Raw genomic sequence first — 21,061 nt, 5'->3', positions numbered from 1 at the left:
CTTAAACTAACAAATCCAAAATTATACCTCTCTAGGTCGAAAACTTGCTGAGATATGGTGAGAAAGTTCATCAAGATTTTCCGGCTTGGTTCCCCCTTGTCAGTGATGCAGGACGGAAGACCTCACAAGGACAGTTGTCAGTCGTTCAGATGGCACAAAAAGAACGAGGGACTGTGTACACATTGACGTGCACGTTAAAGATCCCTGGGTCATAGTAGAACAAATTTCGGAAAGTTGGGAACATGACCCACTCCAAAAACATTATAAAAAAATATATGTTATAGTATATGGCCCTACTATAACATACATTGAAGTCCATCTTGTGTATTTCATGACTTATATCTTTAATTGCCACTTTAACTGTGTGCGGTGATGAAGTTCTATTATCAAAATTGTTGACATTTTACGTTGATTTTAAAATTATGTCTAAATGACCTATACCCCTCAAACGTATCTGTTCAGAGTAAATGTTTGAGTAGATTACGAATAAGCAATCATTTTGGATGTACATTGTATTGTTCTAATTTTATTTTGCCTGCCAAATGAGAACAAAATGGTTATTCCGCTTCACAAATTGGAATATTGGGCTTTGACAATCAGATTAAAAATTACTTTTGAAAGAATTTGGTCCCTCATATTTGGCATTTTAGAGCAATTTCTAATGTAGAATATAAATATATACTCCTTTTGGCTAAAGGGAGTATCATTTCAATTTAATTTTGCTTTCAAAAACAGGGGAAAACCTGTTTTGTCTGCTTCGAAAGTTGAAGAACAGTAATGTTGTTACACCCGAAAACTACAGGCCGCAATTCTTAACGCATGGCTTTGAAAATTTGCATACTTATTCCTTATACCCTAAGGATGTTCCAAATTGTTTTTTTGGTGCATGCCCAACCGTCAGGGTCAGAGACACACCCGTTTTTTCTTTGTGTGTCTGTGTGTTTTGCCTACAGGTGATAATTCTTAATGTATCGCCCTGAAAACTTTTCATATATATTCCTCATATCCAAAGGATGACTGTTATTATTTTTGGTGCATGCCTGTCACTTTCCAGGATGCTTCATTCAGAATTGCGTCCCCTAGGCGATAAACATAGAAGAAATGGGCATTGCTGTGCTTCTGGGGGTCAAGCATGCACCAAAAATAAGAGCGGTCATAATAAGGTATAAGGAATAGCTATGAAAAGTTTCAAGATGATCAAAACACTCAGGCACACAAAGAAAAAATAGGTGTAGCTCTGCCCCTGGGGGTTGGTCATGCACCAAAAACAATAGCGATCATTCTTAAGGAATAAGTATGCACAGCTTCAAAACAATCTGTTAAGAATTGTCGCTTGTAGGTGACAAACTGACGTATACAAAAATTGAGCCTGGCTCTCTGCCCCTAGGGGTCGGGCAGCAACAAAAACAATAGGGAACGTCCTTAGAGTATAAGGAATAATTAGTATATAATAACTTTTCAACTTCAACGGAATTATCAGTGAAATGAAATTCGATGGTTTGTCTGTTACCGCTCGTTACTTCAGTCTGTTATATAGAAGGACAACTCGTGTTTGTCATGTTTGGCATCACTTCCTGTTTCTTCACGTGCTTGTTACAAGTCTCCCGTAGCAATGATCTCTGTGTTAAAATTATATTTGGAATGTATTTAACCAGTTCTATCACATAGGTAATAATGACTGACACCAATATTGTCCTTTAAGAGTTGATCTCAAATGACAAATATGAGGGGTCTAAGTCTTTCAGAAATAATTTTAATCTGATTGTCAAAACCCAATATTCCAATTCGTGAAGCGTATTAACTATTTTGTTCTCATTTTGGCAGCAAAATAAAATAAGAACAATACAATGGTCAATGTACATCCAAAATGAATATAGTCACTATAAATTATAGACACGTTTGAGGAGTTAAGGTCATTTAGAAGTTATTTTAAAACCAACATGAAAAGTCAACAATTTTGATAATAACCATTAAAACTTCATCACTGCACAGAGTTAAAGTGGCAATTAAAGATATAAGTCAACTGTATGAAATTTATATGTATCATTTAAATTAGGAAAACAAAGAAGCCTATTGAATTTCAGCAATTTCCGTTAATTACATCTAGAGTTATGGCCCTTGTTTCACTTTATATGTATCATTTAAATTAGGAAAACAAAGAAGCCTATTGAATTTCAGCAATTTCCGTTAATTACATCTAGAGTTATGGCCCTTGTTTCACTTTGTTGAATCTTGTGAACGCTCTAACGACAAAAGTTATTATCCAATCTGTATGAAATTTATATGCATCATTTAAATTAGTTAAAACAAAGAAGCCTCTTGAATTTCAGCAATTTCCGTTGATTACATCTAGAGTTATGGCCCTTGTTTCACTTTGTGCCCCACAAGTCTTATGCGGGACCTATTGTGATCCATGACCAACCTAGTGTCCCACTATATTTATGTATGGCCTAGCGTGACCCATTACCCACCTAGTAGTCCAATCCTTAACGTAAATCTGTCAGCTTTTTGGGTAGAAATCATGGAACAAGTTCTATTTTGTAGGTTCTGATGTTGACATTTTTTCTGAGTAGATCCATAGTAAGGGACGCCATTATTTGAAAGGCAGTCATTTTGCGATAATATTCCAACTTATAGTTATATTTTGTTTTCAGCTTATTTATAATGTTATCGACATATTGTGTTTTGGCACTGTATAAGTATTTACAGGGGTCATGACTACATTCTATATTCATGAAGATACATGTATTTCCAAGATGGCGGCCATTTTTGGTGGGAAAATACGACAATGTGAAGATTTTGATCAAGTAGTTGTGTTTCCATTTCTGACAGTTGTAATCTTGCGAAATGAACACATGTTCACATACTTAGCATATTTCCAAGATGGCGGCTTGGCGGGAAAATGGAACGATGTGCAGATTTTGATTAAGTAGTAGTGTTTGGTGTCACTATATATGTTTACGGGGTCACAGCTTCCATTTCTGACATTTACAACCATGTAAAATGATCACATGTTCACATATTTAGCATATTTCCAACATTGCTGCCACTTGTGGAGGAAAAATTGGACAATGTGCTGATTTTGATTAAGTAGTCGTCTTTGATGTCATTATATATGTTTTCGGGGCGCAGATTTCTGCCATATGCAAATGTGTAAAGTGATTGTATGTTCTTTAATTTAGCATATTTGCAAGATGGCGGAATGTTTTCTAAACATATTATAATCATTTATTTACTTGTCGTTGTTATTTACAGGTTTCTGATTCCAATTCTGCTACGTAGGCTATTAGCTGCACATTCCTGAAAGCCAGCACAGAGTCATACCCATTTGGTTTATTATCCAACAATGAAAATTCCTCATCCGAGATGACCACTTAGTTGATATCGATTTTCCTGGGAAGGAAAAGCCTATTCAGTCTCCTGGCATGAAGGCAAAGAGAGCGTAACAGCAGTGTGGGACTTCCGTAAATAAGTGTGGCAAGAAATTGACGTGCACCCATCATGCTCCTGCCACGACCACACCAAGTGCTTACTACGCCTAGTGCGCTTCAGTCAAGATCTTGTGGTTAGCTGTCAAGCCAGGATACATCTCACCACACTCCCATGACGTGCCTACCAGACGTATACCGCTCTCTCACCACGCCCATAGAGACTGTTTCATGCTCACCCCGTCCTCATTCACTTTCAAACCAGAGAACAACCAAAAGTCAAGAAATTAAGAACATTTGTTAGTTTTCTTGGTGTTCCATCTTTGGTTTGGATGCTAGACTGAAGCTGATGGACGAGGCTTAGTGCCGTCCCTATAACTGCCCAAGCTGCGTGTGGAGGGAGTCGTTCAGAGGAATGCTGTTGTGTTGGAAAAACAAACTGGTAATGTAGTTTGTTTTCCAATGCAACAGAATTCCGCTAAACGGATCAGTGGATAATATAATCTATGCCACGAAGGTTTCTTATAGCCAGTATTCCTATTTCATTTGCAGTCCTTATTTTTAATTTCTTTGTGTACCGCTGTATATTTAATATCATACATTTATTTATTAATTAACTTTGCAAAAGTTGTAAGTCTCACATTTTTAACCAGCACTAATTTTGTATCTATAACTGACAGGCAACATAAACTGAAAGTCTTGATGGCGCCTCCAAGTCTTAAATCAGGCTGGAGTCCAACTACTTCAACACGATCGACCAAGTAAATGTGCTATTTTCCTGGAATATCGATATTAGCTCAGTGGACAAATCGGATGAGAATGTTTCATAGTTAGATAATGTACCTAATGGGTAAACACGACACTGGCTTCCGGGAACATGCTACAAGCTTATACATAGCAGAATTGGATTCAAAAACCTTTTCAGTAAAGTCTTTAGAAAAAGTCTTGCAACAAATGGAGGCCATCTTCGAAATATGCTGAATGGGTGAACATAACATCATTTCATGCAGTTGTAAAGTGCAGAAATCGAATTTACGTCCCCGAAAACATTTATTGACACAAAACACAACTACTTAATCAAAATCAGCACATCATCCCCGCCACAAATGACAGCCATATTAGAAATATGCTAAATCTGAATGTGTGATCAATATAAATAGTTGTAAATGGCAGAAATGGAATCTGCGCCCCGAAAACATATATACTGACACCAAAGAAGACTGAAATGAAATGGGGTTTTAACGTCCTACTGTGCTGCTCCTCTACTGGGCTAATGAAGACGGGCATACGCCATACAGTTTGCTATGAGGGAAATTTTGCCCAGGCAGCGGCACTATTGCCTACTCTTATATCGAATTCCAACTGCCAAGGGATCTTTTACGTGCATTCTAATGTTTACACGAGACCTCGATAGACAGCTGACTAGACAGCTGTCCTTCTCAGGCCCTCCGTCCTGCATCACTGACAAGGGGAAACCACATCGGAAAATCTGGATGAACTTTCTCGCCCAATGCAGGGATCTAACACCCGACCTCCAGGCTAGCGAGCCAGCGCCTTAACCACCTAGCCACTGTGGCTCTCCCAAAGAAGACTACACATGTACTTAATCAATATCTGCACATCATCCCATCTTGGAAATATGCAAAATAGGTGAGCATGTGATCATTTTTATACTCCCACATTTTCATGTGGACGTATATTGTCGTCGCCCCTGTCCGTATTCAATTGTTTGTGAACACTCTACAGGTCACAATTTTTATCCGATTTCAATGAAACTTGAAATATAGGTTTATCACCCTTCATGGATTATGGCACCGGATGGTACGAAAAATCACGTTTTTAGCTTGTGAACACTGTTGAGATCAATTTTTATCCGATTTGGTTTTAACTTGAAATGTTTGTTTATAATTCGGTTTCTTTCAATATTCGCGCATATCGGACCAAAACTTCCTGAATTATGCCCTTGATTACACGAAAAAAGTCACGTTTTTAGCTTGTTGTTCTCCAGAGATCACAATTTTTATCCGATTTAAAAAAACGATTGAATATATCACCTTTTCACCCTACTGATGATTGACTTCAAATTGGGTGAAAATCGGACCGAAACTGCTGGACAAATTGGCCGCCGCTCATTTGCAGAGTATTAAAAGGTTGTAGGCCCTCTAGAGGCCACGATTTTGATGGAACTTGAAACATATCTTTATGTCCCAAAGATCTTGGTTCCTTTCGCTATTTGCACATATCAGATTGTAACTTCCTGGATTATGGCCCCTAATTGTATGACTACTTGTTAGGCCCTCTGTCCTGCATCACTGACAAGGGGGAACCACGCCTAAAAATCTGGATGAACTTTCTCGGCAAATGCAGGGATCGAACACCCGACCTCCAGGCTAGCGAGCCAGCGTCTTACCCACTTAACCACCGTGATCCCCCACTTGGTAGTGAAACTGTACACTAAGTTTCATCCCTCTCCATTAGTTAGAATCAAAGTTATCTTGTCCCAAAGCATCGAACAATGAAATTGCTTAGCTTCAGTAGGAAATGTTAATCACTGAACTCAGTCAAGACATTCACCTAATGAACATCTATACTTCAATTAAAAGCAGAGTTGTTATGTTGCAAATTCTTGACCACTCAAATTGCTTATCACTACTAGTACTTAGCCTAATCAGAAAATTCTCATCATCGAACTTTAGTCAAGGTATTGATATAATGAATCTATAATCCAATTAGAACCAAAGTTGTTGTGTTCCACGGTCTCGACCAATCAAATTGCTTAGCCTAGTGGAAAATGCGCATGATCGAACTCTGTAAAGGCATTCACCTAACAGACATCTACACAGACATGTAAACTGAAAAAACTTGAAAAAATACCGGAAAGTACCGAAAATACACAGAAAAACCTTTTTTAATACTAATTATCCCGAAAACATCTGAAAAACCTTAAACACCGAAAATCACTAAATACTGAAAACATTAATTACAGAAAAAAAACCTAGGCCACACAGGATGCGGGTCAGTTCATCTCACAACCGTTTCACCCCTTGCTGTTTCATCCCAACCTGATTTTTTATCGGTCTGTTTCATCCCCCTTGTTATTTTAAAGCAGTCAATTACCTGAGTTGTACTTATCATTAAATAAACTGTCAAACACTTACTTATTGTTAAATAAACAATAATGTATGGAATAAATAAGTTTTACTCGTCGATTTTTGTTGATTACCGATCACGGCCGAGATTAGTTCACCGCTGTATATTCGTATTGTTTATTCGTATTGTTAGTTAATTTCCGTTATGATTTTAGATTAGTTCACCGATGGTTTTGTAATAAAGTATACTGTATTGTTTGTTAGTTTATGATGTCTAACATCAATAAACTATAACACATACTTATGGAAGAACAATTACTGATTTATTTGGGCGACGTTTCGAAGAGTATTCTCTCAACGTTTTCAAGTTGAGAGAATACTCTTCGAAACGTCGCCCAAATAAATCAGTAATTGTTCTTCCATAAGTATGTGTTATAGTTTATTGCTCTATCCAGTTACTAAATGCCTCTAAAAGATCATGTCCAACATCATTTATCTTCTTTATAAAAAGGTGTTTTATAATTACATATTGACAGCTGAATCACTCGCCAAAAATACATCATGGACTCTACGTATTACCAAATAATCAACTAAATTGTGCAGGAGCCCCTTCTAAATAAGACAAATTAGACTGATATTATTTCGAAACCATAATTAATTTTAAAACTGATCGTTGATTTAATTTCCGTACACGAAATGAAAATAAACATCTCCAAATATAGGAAATCCAAATAAGAATTCATTTAGAATACCAAAATGCGAATCGTAACACATTGTGGTCTAAACTGTGTGATAAGTTATAAAATAAATCGTAAAACAATGGAACCTGTTGTAAGGTGGACACTGCATGCTTTCTTTTAATGTTGGGTTATTTGAGACGCCAGGTAATCTGAAAATCTAAAGATAACAGTGTCGAAATAGTGGCTACGTGCAATTTTATCCTTTGATCTGTTCTATCACTGGAAATCCTGTTATAGTGAACCCAACATGCATGCAAATGACTATACAGTGTATTACAAGTTGAATGTTTTGCTATGAGCATCGCTCGATTGTAAGCAATGTAATTTTAGTGAAATTGGTGTTGAGAATTGGTGTGAATTCAGAAAATAAACTAAAGCGTCTACAAAGAAAGAAGTTGGGATACAATTCATATTAAAATTGCATTGACATCGTATAAATAAAATATTCGGAAAATAAGCTAAGGCGTATGCAAAAGAAGGAGTTGGACACTATTCATGATAAAATTGCATTGACATATTGTTATTTGTATTAATGTATAAAGAAAATAATAAAAATTCATGTAATACCGGTTTTTAAATTTGTGGGATGAAACGACCCGATATAAGAGGAATGAAAGGACCCGTGTATATTTGGGATGAAACAGCCCGAGATAAACCGGTAGTGGGATGAAACGACCTGCTCCCGGCCACACATACAAATTGTTAGGTGGGTCATGACTCATGGGTCAAGCAAGGCCACGCATAAAAATTGTGGGGAACTCTAGGTCACGCATGAAAATGGTTGACACTCTATAGTTTGTTACATATTTCCCATCCGTCAGCTTTTCGGGTACAATTCGTGGAATAAGTTTTATTTTGAAGGTTTTGATGTTTGATGACAAAAAACCAATGTTGACATTTTTTCTGAGTATGTCTTCAATACTCTTCATAGTATGGAAGGTCATTATTTGAGGGTAGCCATTTTGCGATAATATTCCAACTTATTTTTTATTTTCACCTTAAATATAATGTAATCGACATATCAACTGTGATTTGGCAATTTTTGGCGGGAAAATCGGACAATGAACTGATTTTGATTAAATAGTAGTGTTTGGTGTCAATATATATGGTTTCAGGGGCACAGAATTCATTTCTACTAGTTACAACGGTGTAGTGTAAAATGACCACTCCTCTTGCAGTGCCACGGCCAATTCTTGCAGTGTTGTCGGTTGACGTTGGCGGTCTCCTGATCATGTCCCAGACATGCTCTATAGGGGAAAGGTCAGAACTCATGGCTGGCCAAGGCATATGGACAATATGGTGATGCTGGAGGTAGTCATTCTAGACACGAGTGCGGTGGGCACAGGCATTATCATCTTGAAAGATGTAACGTCGGCCTGCACATTGAGCAAAGGGCAAAACTATTGGTGCCAGGATGTGGTCCCCATAGTACACACCAGTGACCCTTCCTTGAACAATATGCAAGTCTGTTTTGCCAGTCATGGTGAATCCTCCCCACGCCCGAATCTGTCATGCTGTCTGACATTAATGTCAGCATGAACCTCATTTACACGCCTCCAAACGCAAGCACGCCTATCGGTGAAATCCAGAGTAAATTTGGACTCCTCTGAGAACATTACCATTGCCCATCGACGATTACCCCTATTTCTACGCTGCCTACACCATTGACGCCTGTTTGCCATGTGCTGGCGAGTTAATGGAGGCACAATACGCAAATGGGCTGCATGTAGCCGATTTCTAATCGTTTGGGGTGCACATAAAAGATCCCTTGACAGTTGAAATTCGATATAAGAGTAGGCCGTAGTGTCGCTGTCCGGGCAAAATTTCCCTCATAGCACACTGTATGGCGTATGCCCTTCTTCATTAGCCCAGTTCGGAGCAGAACAGTAGGACGTCAAACACCATTTCATTTCATTTCACTACCAGGTACTTCAAAACCGTGACTGAGTTTGATCATGAACATTTTCTGCTTAGACTAAGTATAGATAATTAGTTTGATTGCTTGATACTTTGGAAAGAGATAAATTTGCAATTCATTAATTATATGTGTCATCTATTTATTTTTGGATTTCGGCGGTGGACATCAGCCTCACTGTTGGTTTGTTTATATTGCAGGCAACTGAGAATTTTGCATGGAATGTTCGTGTATTGAAGGGACAAGCTGATTTAGTGTTACAGTCTAAGAAAGATTGTAATGAATATGTAAGACAGGTATGTTAAATTGCAGCCTAATATTATAATTATATATTATTTCTACTTCTAGGTTCAAAGTCAAACAAAAGTTTTATAAAGTTTACAAATGGACCAATAAAATATACTAATAGAAATGGTGTTTTTATTCGCCCACATTTTCATCTGAACGTATATTGTCGTCGCCCCTGTTTGTCCGTCCGTCCACAATTGTTTATGAACACTCTACAGGTCACAATTTTTATTTGATTTCAATGAAACTTGAAATATAGGTTTATCACCCTAAGATCTTGGTTCCTTTTGATATGGTCATGTATCGAACTGTAACTTCATGGATTATGGCCCCTGATGGTACGAAAAATCACTGTAGAGGTCACAATTTTTATCCGATTTGGTTTAAACTTGAAATGTATGTTTATAACCCACAGATCCGAGCTCGGTTCCTTTCGATATTCGCGCATATCGGACCATAACTTCCTTAATTATGGCCCCTGATTGTACGAAAAATCACGTTTTTAGCTTGTGGGCCCCATAGAGGTCAAAATTGTTATCCGATTGAAAAAAGTGTGTGAATATATCACCGTTGCACCCTAAGAATGGATGAGTTCGAATTTCGTAAAAATCGGACCAAAACTGACAGACAAAATGGCTGCCCCTCGTTTGCAAATAGTGTCAAAATATTGCGTATCAGAGTTGTGGACCCTCTGGAGGTCACAATTTTCATCTGATTTTGATGAAACTTGAAATGCATGTTTATAACTTCGGACCATAACTTCCTGAATTATGGCACCTGATTGTATGAAAAATTGCGTTTTTAGCTTGTGGACCCCATAGAGGTCACAATTTTTATCCGATTTACAAAACCGTTTGAATATATCACCGTTACACCCTTAGGATGGTTGAGTTCGAATTTAGTAAAGATAGGTTGCCAGGCAACGAAACAGCTATATCGTCCGAGCAGTAAACAAGAGTTGTCGCATATTTTTACTTTTTACGGTAATGAAACATTTATAATACATTAAAATCTGATTAAGAGTAACAACTCATTAAGTAATTATCAGAAAACCATTAGAATTTGTTTGGTTTTTATAAAGTTCTTCCCCATGCGAACGTTTAGTATATGAAACTTTTAACATCATGGATTTAGCTGTTCAAGTCATAAAGATTCATTGAAAATCAAAAAACTTGTTCGTCTCAAGACCTTAAACTCTGTGTATCAATTTGAAGTCAATCGGATGATAACTTTAGCCTCTAGAGCGTCCACATAATTTTTCAAAGCGATCAAGGACAATAACTCTGGCAGTATTTATCGGAAATCGCTGAAAATCAATAGGCTTCTTCGTCTCATGACCTTAAACACTGTGTATAAATTTAAAGTCAATCAGATATTAACTTTAGCCTCTAGAGAGCCCACAAGATTTTTCAAAGTGATCAAGGGCCATAACTCTGGCAGTCATTATCGAAAATCGTTGAAAATCAATAGGCTTCTTCGTCTCATGACCTTAAATACTGTGTATAAATTTAAAGTCAATCGGATATTAACTTTGACCTCTAGAGCGTCCACAAGATTTTTTGAAGTGATCAAGGGCCATAACTCAGGCAGTAATTATCGAAAATCGTTGAAAATCAATGGGCTTCTTCGTCTCATGACCTTGAACACTGTGTATAAATTTAAAGTCAATCGGATATTAACTTTAGCCTATAGAGTGTCCACAAGCAATTGTGGATGCCGGATGGACGGACGGGGGCGACAACAATATACGACCCCATTTCAATGTGGGCGTATAAAAATCGGACCGAAACTGACTGACAAAATGTCCGTCCCTTGTTTGCAAATAGTGTCAAAATATTGTGTATCAGGGTAGTGGATCCTCTGGAGGTCATGATTTTCATCTGATTTTGATGAAATTTGAAATGCATGTGTATAACCCAAATATCTTGGTTCCTTTCTATTTTCGTGCATATCAAATCGTAACATCCTGAATTATCGCCCCTGATTGTACGTAAAATCGCGTTTTTAGCTTGTGGTCCCTCTAGAGGTCACAATTATTATCCGATTTAAAAATTTGTTTGAATATATCACCGTTACCCCGTAATTTTGTCTGAGGTTGAGTTTCAAGAAAATCGGATCAAAATTGCCAGACAAAATGGCCGCCCCTCGTACCCAAATAGTATAAACATCTGGTAGTGGTATATCAAAGTTGTGGACCCTCTAGAGGCCACTATTTTGATCCAATTTTGATGAAACTTGAAATGCAAGTTTATAACCCAAAGATATTGGTTTCTTTCAATATTCGTGCATATCGAATTGTAACTTCCTGAATTATGGCCTCTGATTGTAAGAAAAATCGTGTTTTTAGCTTTTGGTCCCTCTAGAGGTCACAATTATTATTCGATTAAAAAAAAGTTCAAATATATCACCGTTAAACCGTAAGGTTTGTTGACTTCGAATTTCAACTCAAATAGTGTAAACATCTGGTAAATCAAGGTTGTGGACCCTCTACATTTTGTAGATGTCACAATTTTTTCCGATTTTGATGAAAGTTGAAATACATGTTTATAACCCAAAGATCTTGGTTCCTTTCGATATTCGCACGTATCGGATTGTATCTTCCTGAATTATGGCCCTTGAATGTACGAAAAATCACGTTGTGGTCTATGTAGAGGTCACAATTTTATCTGATTTAAAAAAAAACTTGTGAATATATCACCATTATACACTAAGATCTTGGTTCCTTAAGTTCCTTTTGATAATCGCGTATATACGAACGTAACTTCCTGGATTATGGCTCCTGATTGTTCGAAAAATTGCATTTTTAGCATGCGGACTCTCTAGAGGTCACATTTATTTTTTGATTTTAAAAACCGTTTAAATATATCACCATTCCAAAAATCGAAATGAAACTTATCTTTATATCCGAAAGATCTCGGTCCCTTTTGATATTTGCGCATTTCAGACCATAACGTTCTGGATTATTGCCCCTGATTGTACAAAAAATCCTGTTTGTTTTTAGCTTGTTCTCTATCCATCTCTTGCAAAATGTGGGCATATCCTGCATGGCAGCCGCTGGTTCTCAAACACTGTAGACGATCTATCTAAATAAAGCTATATAATTGTTTTTTTATTTTATTTTTTTTTTTTTTATTTATTATGGTAGATTAAAGAAGCTGCTGTGTCTACAGGTTTATCGAAACAACCAGAGCCTGATTTGTGTAATAACCATCAGAATCTTCAACAAGTATAAAACATACAGTTAAATACTCTTATAACTTACAAGCCATTACATGTTTTATCTTTACATCACTCACTGAAAATACTGTATTTAAAAACCAAGCTATGGATACTCATGTTTGCCATAATTCATACAGAATTAAAGTCAATTATTCAACTCGGTGTGAAGATTTTCTTGTTGGGAAATAATGAATAAACATGCTCAAAGTAATTGTTGTTAATCAGTCATGTGAACCAGAAATATAGAAACAAAACAAATGGAATTTCCAACTGCACTTTGTGAAATAAAAGAGCAATATTTGTGAATGTGAAATCAACGTATAATGAGTCATGTAGTCAGTTTAATGTATACAAGACACAATGTTTATCATTAATTATAATTTATAATAACATTATTGTACATGAACTTACTGCCTTAATTAATTAATATTACTCTTGTTACTGTAATTAGTAGAATCATTGTTCTATATATTGACTATGGTAATTGTAGTAATATGACAGAGTTGTTTGTTTGTCTTACAATAATCAACATGATAACAAAAGAAAGATGTTTATTAAGAAGAGAATGAATTGTTGAATTGTATAAAAAATACTGTTTTAATGTTTTATTAATTTTTTGAAGTATATGTGAAACTGTTGAACTAAGTTATGTGTTTTTTGTTAATTATGTGTCAGAACTACTTCTGTGATATTAATATACTTTATTATTACTAAATCTTGTTTTCTGTACAAAATAGATATTTTGGTTATTTTTAATTAACACAGATATTTAAAGATACATTATGGGAGATTAGATAAAGAGCTATAATAGTTAAAAACTAGATAATGTAAAGGGAATTTGCTTTAAATTTTAGTCGAATTGATCCACTCTGAACCGAGAATTTAGTGATTGAATTTTGGGCCTAGCCTCGATCATCATTACTAAAGTCTTTTTGATAAAATAACATAGGCTCGATTATCCATTTTTTGATTTAATCATCAATGAGCGTTCAGCAGCAGATCGGATTATAATCCAGTAAATATTGCAGGCTAGCGATGACATCGAGAGTTGACTATGGTCTGGATAAGTTAATTAATGTCTAATTAATAATTTAGATAACATTTCAGGCCTAAAGAAATTGACAGATTTAGCTCTTCATAATGTATGTTTAAGGTTATGTATTAAGAAAATGACTATTAAAACCTAACCCACTTTAAATTGGATTTTTAAACAGTTGACTGGTTAAAACCTTCTCCAAAACTTTAAACCAGATATCAGTCCACTTATTAAAACCTTCTCCAAAACTTTAAACCTTATACCAGACCACACTTCTCCGAAACTTTAAACCATATACCAGACCACTCTTCTCCAAATTTAAACCCTACATCAGTCCACTGGTCCTTAACTCCAATACATACAGTTTGCTGGGTAAAAACCGCCTGGTCTTCCATCCAAAATTAAACCTTTATAATGGACTACATGCTTTCCTAAAGCCTTTAATGCTCATATCGGTTCAAGATGGGTTCCCAGAAAAGTATTTATTGGGTGGTTATTTCCAATAAAAGTATGGCAATTTTGGTATATATGGAAAGTAGAGATATCCAATCTTACTAGAAAAATACTGGATTCCCCGAAAAGCACTCATGGAGCTTATACAGGACAAAAATGTAAGGGTTCCCCTAATCGTCAGCCCGACGATTAGGAATTTCTGCACGCGTGATGTCAAAGGTCACACGCGAACATTGAGTGCTTGATGTACAAGTTGATTAACTTTATGAAGAGTTAGACGTACAACACTTTCTGAGATAAAAAAGACGCGGGCAGTGGATAATCCGATAATTTAATTAGGATTCGATATTTGTAATAAATAGTAAGCGATTAAAGACAACATCGTCTTATGTATGCAATGAATTCTCCTCTGACTTCCAAGAGAGGTAAGTCACGTGACATAAACATGACCTGGTTTGATCAAATTTTTATAGCAGGGCATTCCTTCGCAATTACAATGTTTGAGAAGGATTTGAACCAAATTATGACAAATTAATTAGTTTGAATATGTTTTTAGTCCATATATACCATTAAATCACCCAGTTTGCACGCTGGAATGTATCTTTAATATAATAAAATAATTGAATGCAGTAATAATATAATAGCCAAGTTAGGGTATATGATTCGATAGATAAATATTTTCTATTAATTATATACCGGTACAAGAGTTTATCTAATCATTAGAAATAGCTTTAAGTACATATCGGCAACATTTCTAGTCCATGAAAAGATGTCACAAGAATCACTACCCGATTTTAGTGTTTGGTTGAAAACATATTTTTGAAATGGATGAATTAAATGTATAAATAATATTGCATTAAAACTTAGATGTTGTTCGAGTCTGAAAGAGCCAAAGATGTAGCTATCTCAAGGAATTCAAATTCTATTGATGATTTATTTTAAGAGTAGATTCTGTATGATATTGAAAAATTAAAAAATTTATTATCCATATCGGTCAATGCTACTACTGAAATGATTTATTCACAGTGTGGCAACCCTAATACGGTACATTTATTTAAATTATATCCAAAACATAGTTGATAATTCATGCCAGCAGGTCCTTTAATTATCAAGTGCAATGAAGAAATATATCAGTTGATTACTTGGAGTTTGGACTATCATTCACATAAACTTTGTCCAAGATATCTTTGATTTTATTGTTGTAAGTGAAGTGTGTGCATGAAAAAATATCAAATCCAACATTTCTTCTTAATATGTAGGGCAGATTTATTTTGAGAACATTATTTCCTATATACATGTATCTCTGGAAGGTTTTAAGCATCAAATATCTCTAGTACACGTATATTGTTTCAGAGGAACATGAATGACGTTCTTTCTAAAAAAAATTAAATACCCAATCTCCAATAAGCTCAAACTTTGTAAAATTCGTTAAAATCAATGAAATGGGGTTTAACGTCTTATTTTTCTGCACCGACTGGGCTAATGAAGATAGTGTTAAAATATAAGTTAGATATTACTACATATATGCACTGTAGCAACCATTTGGATAATAGACTAAAACCTGCCTTAAATATGAATCATGAAATCTGTGACACAAAATTATGTGCATCCTAGCTCTTTCAACACCCTTAATATAGTGTGTACATGAAAGTAATGCTATATACTCATGTACATGTATGTACAGAATAGGAACCCTGTAATACCCTGTCTCATAGTGCCTATGTATTGCTAGGATTGTGGCATAATCAGACCAACATGGTACATATTTATGATATTTTATTCCGTTTCTTGATATTCTTACACAATTTGAATCCAACAGTCACAAAATATAATATATAGTTGCACAAACCTCTATAAACCTAGACTATTTAATATGTATGGTTTTTGTGTAGTTTCTATAATGTCTAATTAAGAAAGCTCAAAACACTTTTATAGTTATTAATAATTTATCCTAATATCTGTTGAGTTCCATATTACTTTTAAATTGTTTCCAGTAATTTTCATCTTATGTTTTTTATTTGTTTACTTTTAAAAATTTATAGCTGTATTCTCCAACAACCATACATTGTATATGATTACCTTTTAACACCAGTACTTCTGGTATGATGTTAAAAAATATCTTAAACGAATTGATATACTAGTTATCACATAGTTAATCTGTTTTTAATTATATAATTTATACGCAAGTTCCAGTTTATATTATTTACATTTGTTATGCTATAAAATATGTTTGCTTTTGCTAACCATAGATAGTTTGGTCACAATTCACCTTGTTTTTACTTTATAAATGCGACAAAAAAAAGATCGATTTAAGTGAACGGTTCACTTTTTGTGTGATTTGATCTTTTCTAATCGTTCAGGGTTCTTGTTAATTGGTTTCATTTTAATTGCTGAAAACATCACATATTATTTGTAATACCAAAAGTCAAGATGTCTAAGTCAGTTTGTATCTGTAATTGATGATGGCTTAAATTTTTGTCCCCCGCCTTTCAAAGAAAGCCGGAGACTATTAAAATGGGTTTGTCTGTCACATTTATTGCGACACAATAACTCTCCTTTTAATTGAGCTAGATGTTTTATTAGGTCAATGCCTTGATGGAGTTTGAAGATGAGAATTTTCTGCTTAGGGTAAGAAGAGATAAACAATTTGATTGGTTGATGCTTTGGGACACGATAACTTTAGTTCTAATTAAGTGAGAGTGAGGACACTTGGTGTATAGTTTTATTAGGTCAATGCCTTGATGGAGTTTGAAGATGAGAATTTTCTGCTTAGGGTAAGAAGAGATAAACAATTTGATTTGTTGATGCTTTGGGACACGATAACTTTAGTTCTAATTAAGTGAGAGTGAGGACACTTGGTGTATATTTTTATCACATCAGTACCTTGACTAAGTTCGATAATGAGTATTTCTGCTCGGGGTAAGCAGAGCGATAAGCAGTTTGATTGGTCGAGACTTTGGAACACTCTCCTTCTAATTAAGGTAGAATGTTCAAATTTGGTCTAGGCGTTCATTAGGTGAATTTGATTGATGGAGTTAGATGATAACCATTGTCTGCTTACGGTAAGCAGAGATAAGCAATCTGATTGGTTGATGCTTAGGGGCACGAGAGTGATGAAACTCTTGAGTATAGATTCATTACAATGTATATCATTACCTTGACTAAGTTTAGAATGTTTAAACTTGATGTAGAAGTTCATTAGGTGAATATCTTGACTGAGTTCAATGATTAACATTTCAAGCTAAAGCTAAGCAGAGCTAAGAAATTTCATTAGTCGATGCTTTGGCAAGATAACTTTGATTCTATCTGATAGAGAGTGATGAAACTTAGTGTATAGTTGATAATCAGTTCGATTGCTTGATACTTTTGAAAAAAATAAATGTGCGATTAATTAATGTGTCATCTATTTATTTTGGGATTTCGGCAGGGGACATCAGCCTCACTATTGGCTTGTTTAAAATAAAAACAGGAATATCTGCGAAACAGAAAAATTATGCCTTGTGGACTGCGCATGCGATTTAGCTGCTGTGGGTGTATGTTTTGTTGCCTGGCAACTGATCTTTTTATGAAGCGAATGACTTTTAAGGATGTCCATTACAGCTTATTTATGTACATTTCAGCATATTCCTTATTTTTGATGGATATTTTAAGTTAGATATTATATGTAAACATTTTTTGGAAAGCTAACTGTGACTGGTGTATGATGTTCATTTTTAACATGTGTTAATTAGATTAAATAATTTGTTTCTTTTAGTGAAAGAATGTGTATGACTTGGATTTTTTTCCTTTTTTTGTAAGAAAATTAACTACAAAAAATTAATCTGGGTTCTAGTGCAATATCAGACTGTTTGTTTTAATATTAAACTGGACATGACGAATAAAATATTAATACAAAGATACTATTTTTTTCTTGAGTCATATGTAAAGGTTGCTGTTCCATAGGACACTTTGTATAAAAGTGAGTTTAAATATATGCAAATGTGAATAATTACCTCATCTAAAAGTTTCGAATCAAAATATGGTGTCATTAAGGGAAGTTACTTAAAGATACATTATGGGAGATTCGGTAACGAGTTGGCAGTTCTCACTATAATAGTTAAAACTAGATAAGGTAGAACGCATTTTGGTGAAAATTTCATTCAAATTGATCCACTATGAACCGAGAACTAAGCGACTGAAATTCCCATAAGCCTCGTTCATCATTACTAAAGTCAGTACGATAAACAGCATAGTCTCGATTATCCATTTAATCGTTTAATGAGAAGGAAAGTTATGCAGTAAATCGGCTTACAATCCACTAAAGATCACAGGCTAGCGCAGCCATCTAGAGTTGATTATGGCCTGGATAGGTTAATTAATGTCTAAAGAAAGACCTGGAATAGGCAGATTTAGCTCTTGCATAATATATGTTTAAGTAATGTAAATTGTAGAAGGCGTAAATTGTATCGGCTCTGCCTTCAACTACGTTACTGTCAGCTGCTAATGACAACTAGTATGAAATTAAGTCTTTTCCCCATCGCGGTTCTAAGGCTATTTTGGAACCCTTACCGTCTATTTTTCACTGTGATTCTTCTTTGGTCGCTAAAAGGAACCATTTCTTACCACATCCGACACAAATTTATGAAAATCCAACTCTATTTTCATGTAGAATTGTGCGATACAAAAACATAAACAGTTACTTAAAGATACATTATGGGAGATTCGGTAACGAGTTGGCAGTTCTCACTGTAATAGTTAAAAACTAGATAAGGTAGAACGCATTTTGGTGAAAATTTCATTCAAATTGATCCACTATGAACCGAGAACTAAGCGACTGAAATTCCCATAAGCCTCGTTCATCATTACTAAAGTCAGTACGATAAACAGCATAGTCTCGATTATCCATTTAATCGTTTAATGAGAAGGAAAGTTATGCAGTAAATCGGCTTACAATCCACTAAAGATCACAGGCTAGCGCAGCCATCTAGAGTTGATTATGGCCTGGATAGGTTAATTAATGTCTAATTAATAATTTAGAAACCATTTCAGGCCTAAAGAAAGACCTGAAATAGGCAGATTAGCTCTTGCATAATATATGTTTAAGTAACGTAAATTGTAGAAGGCGTAAATTGTATCGGCTCTGCCTTCTACTACGTTACTGTCAGCTGCTAATGACAACTAGTATGAAAATAAGTCTTTTCCCCATCGCGGTTCTAAGGCTATTTTGGAACCCTTACCGTCTATTTTTCACTGTGATTCTTCTTTGGTCGCTAAAAGGAACCATTTCTTACCACATCCGACACAAATTTATGAAAATCCAACTCTATTTTCATGTAGAATTGTGCGATACAAAAACATAAACAACTTTCATTTGAATTGGGCCACCATTTTCAAACTAACGCTCAGCCAATAATCCAAACTTAGGAAGGAAATTTTACCGTAAACGAAAATTCGTGCTGTACATGGTCACTAAAGGTTTTTTTTATTCAACATACATGAATAATTATTACATAAAATCTTTAAAATAGAACAACATATTATATTGACCTTTATAAAATATTTTAAATATTCTATGTGTTATTCTCATGTACAGCGAGATTTTTCGTTTACGGTAAAATTCCATTCCTAAATTTGGATTATTGGCTGAGCGTCAGTTTGAACATGGCGGCCCAATTCAAATGAAAGTTGTTTATGTTTTTGTATCGCGTAATTCTACATGAAAATGGTGTTGGATTTTAATATTTTTATAAATTGGTGTTGGATGTGACAAGAAATGATTCCTTTTGGCAACCAAAGAAGAATCACAGTGAAAAATAGACGGCAAGGGTTCCAAAATATCCTTAGAACCGGGATGGGGAAAAGACTTATTTTCATACATGTACTAGTTCATTTTCATTAGCAGCTGACAGTAACGTAGTAGAAGGCAGAGCCGATACAATTTACGCCTTCTACAATTTACGTTACTAAAGTAACCAATTTAAGGGGGGCGCCCTTATGTCGACGGTGCAACTGTATACAACTGAAAAGGGTCGACCTGAACACCTCTTACAACTCAAAGCAACTAGTTGAACTTGCGGCATTCTTTCTTACAACTGGTGTCGATCATACAGCAACCGAGAACAACTGATAAACAAAATGGTGAATAACTTAAGACGAAGCCCAAATGGAGGCAGACCACCATTAATTTCCCCATTGACTTCAATGTTAATTCTAGCCTCTTTGCCCACCTCCAACTTTTCCCCAAATTTTCGTTGGGCTGAATGCTTTTCACTACAGAGAAACAAACGGTCATGTCTTTGCACTAAAATTTGTATGAAGTTGACCACCAAACTTTTGAGATACACAAACTTGAAGAAGCCGAGATCAAGTCAGCCCTCACTACCTCATCCTTCACTAAGAATACTTACCTTTGTCCTTTCACTATAAACTGCGAATCAAAATGGCCCTCAGTACGAAATTCGCTGGATGACCACGACTTCAGTGAAATCACGTGCTCAGTATGGGCTAATCCAAGCCTTCGATAAATAAAATGAATTGAAAGTAGTCTATTTTTAGTAACCCATTTCTTTGCTCAAAATAAAAATGCTTTTATCTCTTTTAAAGTATGTAACCACGAAGGTGCCAGAAAATAACAAATAGATTTAAAGAGCCATATAATGGGCAATTCCACAGTGAAGTGAACATTTGTTCTATCAATATGCTGTGGATATTATTATACAGACTCATCAATGTAGGCTATCTTAATATATTTATTAAACATGCATTATGCAAGAGCAAAATCTGCTTATTAAAAGTCTTTCTTTAGGCCTGAAATGTTATCTAAATTATCAATTAGACATTAATTAACTTATCCAGACCACAATAAACTCTCGATGTCAAGGCTAGCCTTCGATGTTGGCTGGATTAGATTCCTA

The 21,061-nt window shown here is 35.3% G+C and overlaps 1 protein-coding gene across 3 annotated transcripts in view; it reads left to right on the top strand.

Annotated features, from left to right (window-relative positions):
• LOC126825412 (inactive phospholipase C-like protein 2) overlaps positions 1-18,067 on the top strand; it is a 369,332-nt gene extending 351,265 nt beyond the window's left edge. For 2 of the 3 annotated variants that reach the window (XM_056102008.1, XM_056102007.1), the window contains exons 25-26: positions 9,373-9,468; positions 12,606-18,067. In XM_056102008.1, the coding sequence (XP_055957983.1) occupies positions 9,373-9,468; positions 12,606-12,692 (183 nt within the window). In that variant the 3' untranslated portion in view covers positions 12,693-18,067. Of the gene's footprint in view, positions 1-3,255; positions 3,912-9,372; positions 9,469-12,605 lie in introns of those variants that run through there. The other variant, XM_056102009.1, reaches the window with a different exon arrangement.
• The last annotated feature ends 2,994 nt before the right edge of the window (positions 18,068-21,061 follow it).

Source organism: Patella vulgata, chromosome 6, assembly GCF_932274485.2.
Source record: "Patella vulgata chromosome 6, xgPatVulg1.2, whole genome shotgun sequence".
NCBI classification, from domain to species: Eukaryota; Metazoa; Mollusca; class Gastropoda; family Patellidae; genus Patella; species Patella vulgata.
This window is presented reverse-complemented; position numbering and strand designations above follow the sequence as displayed.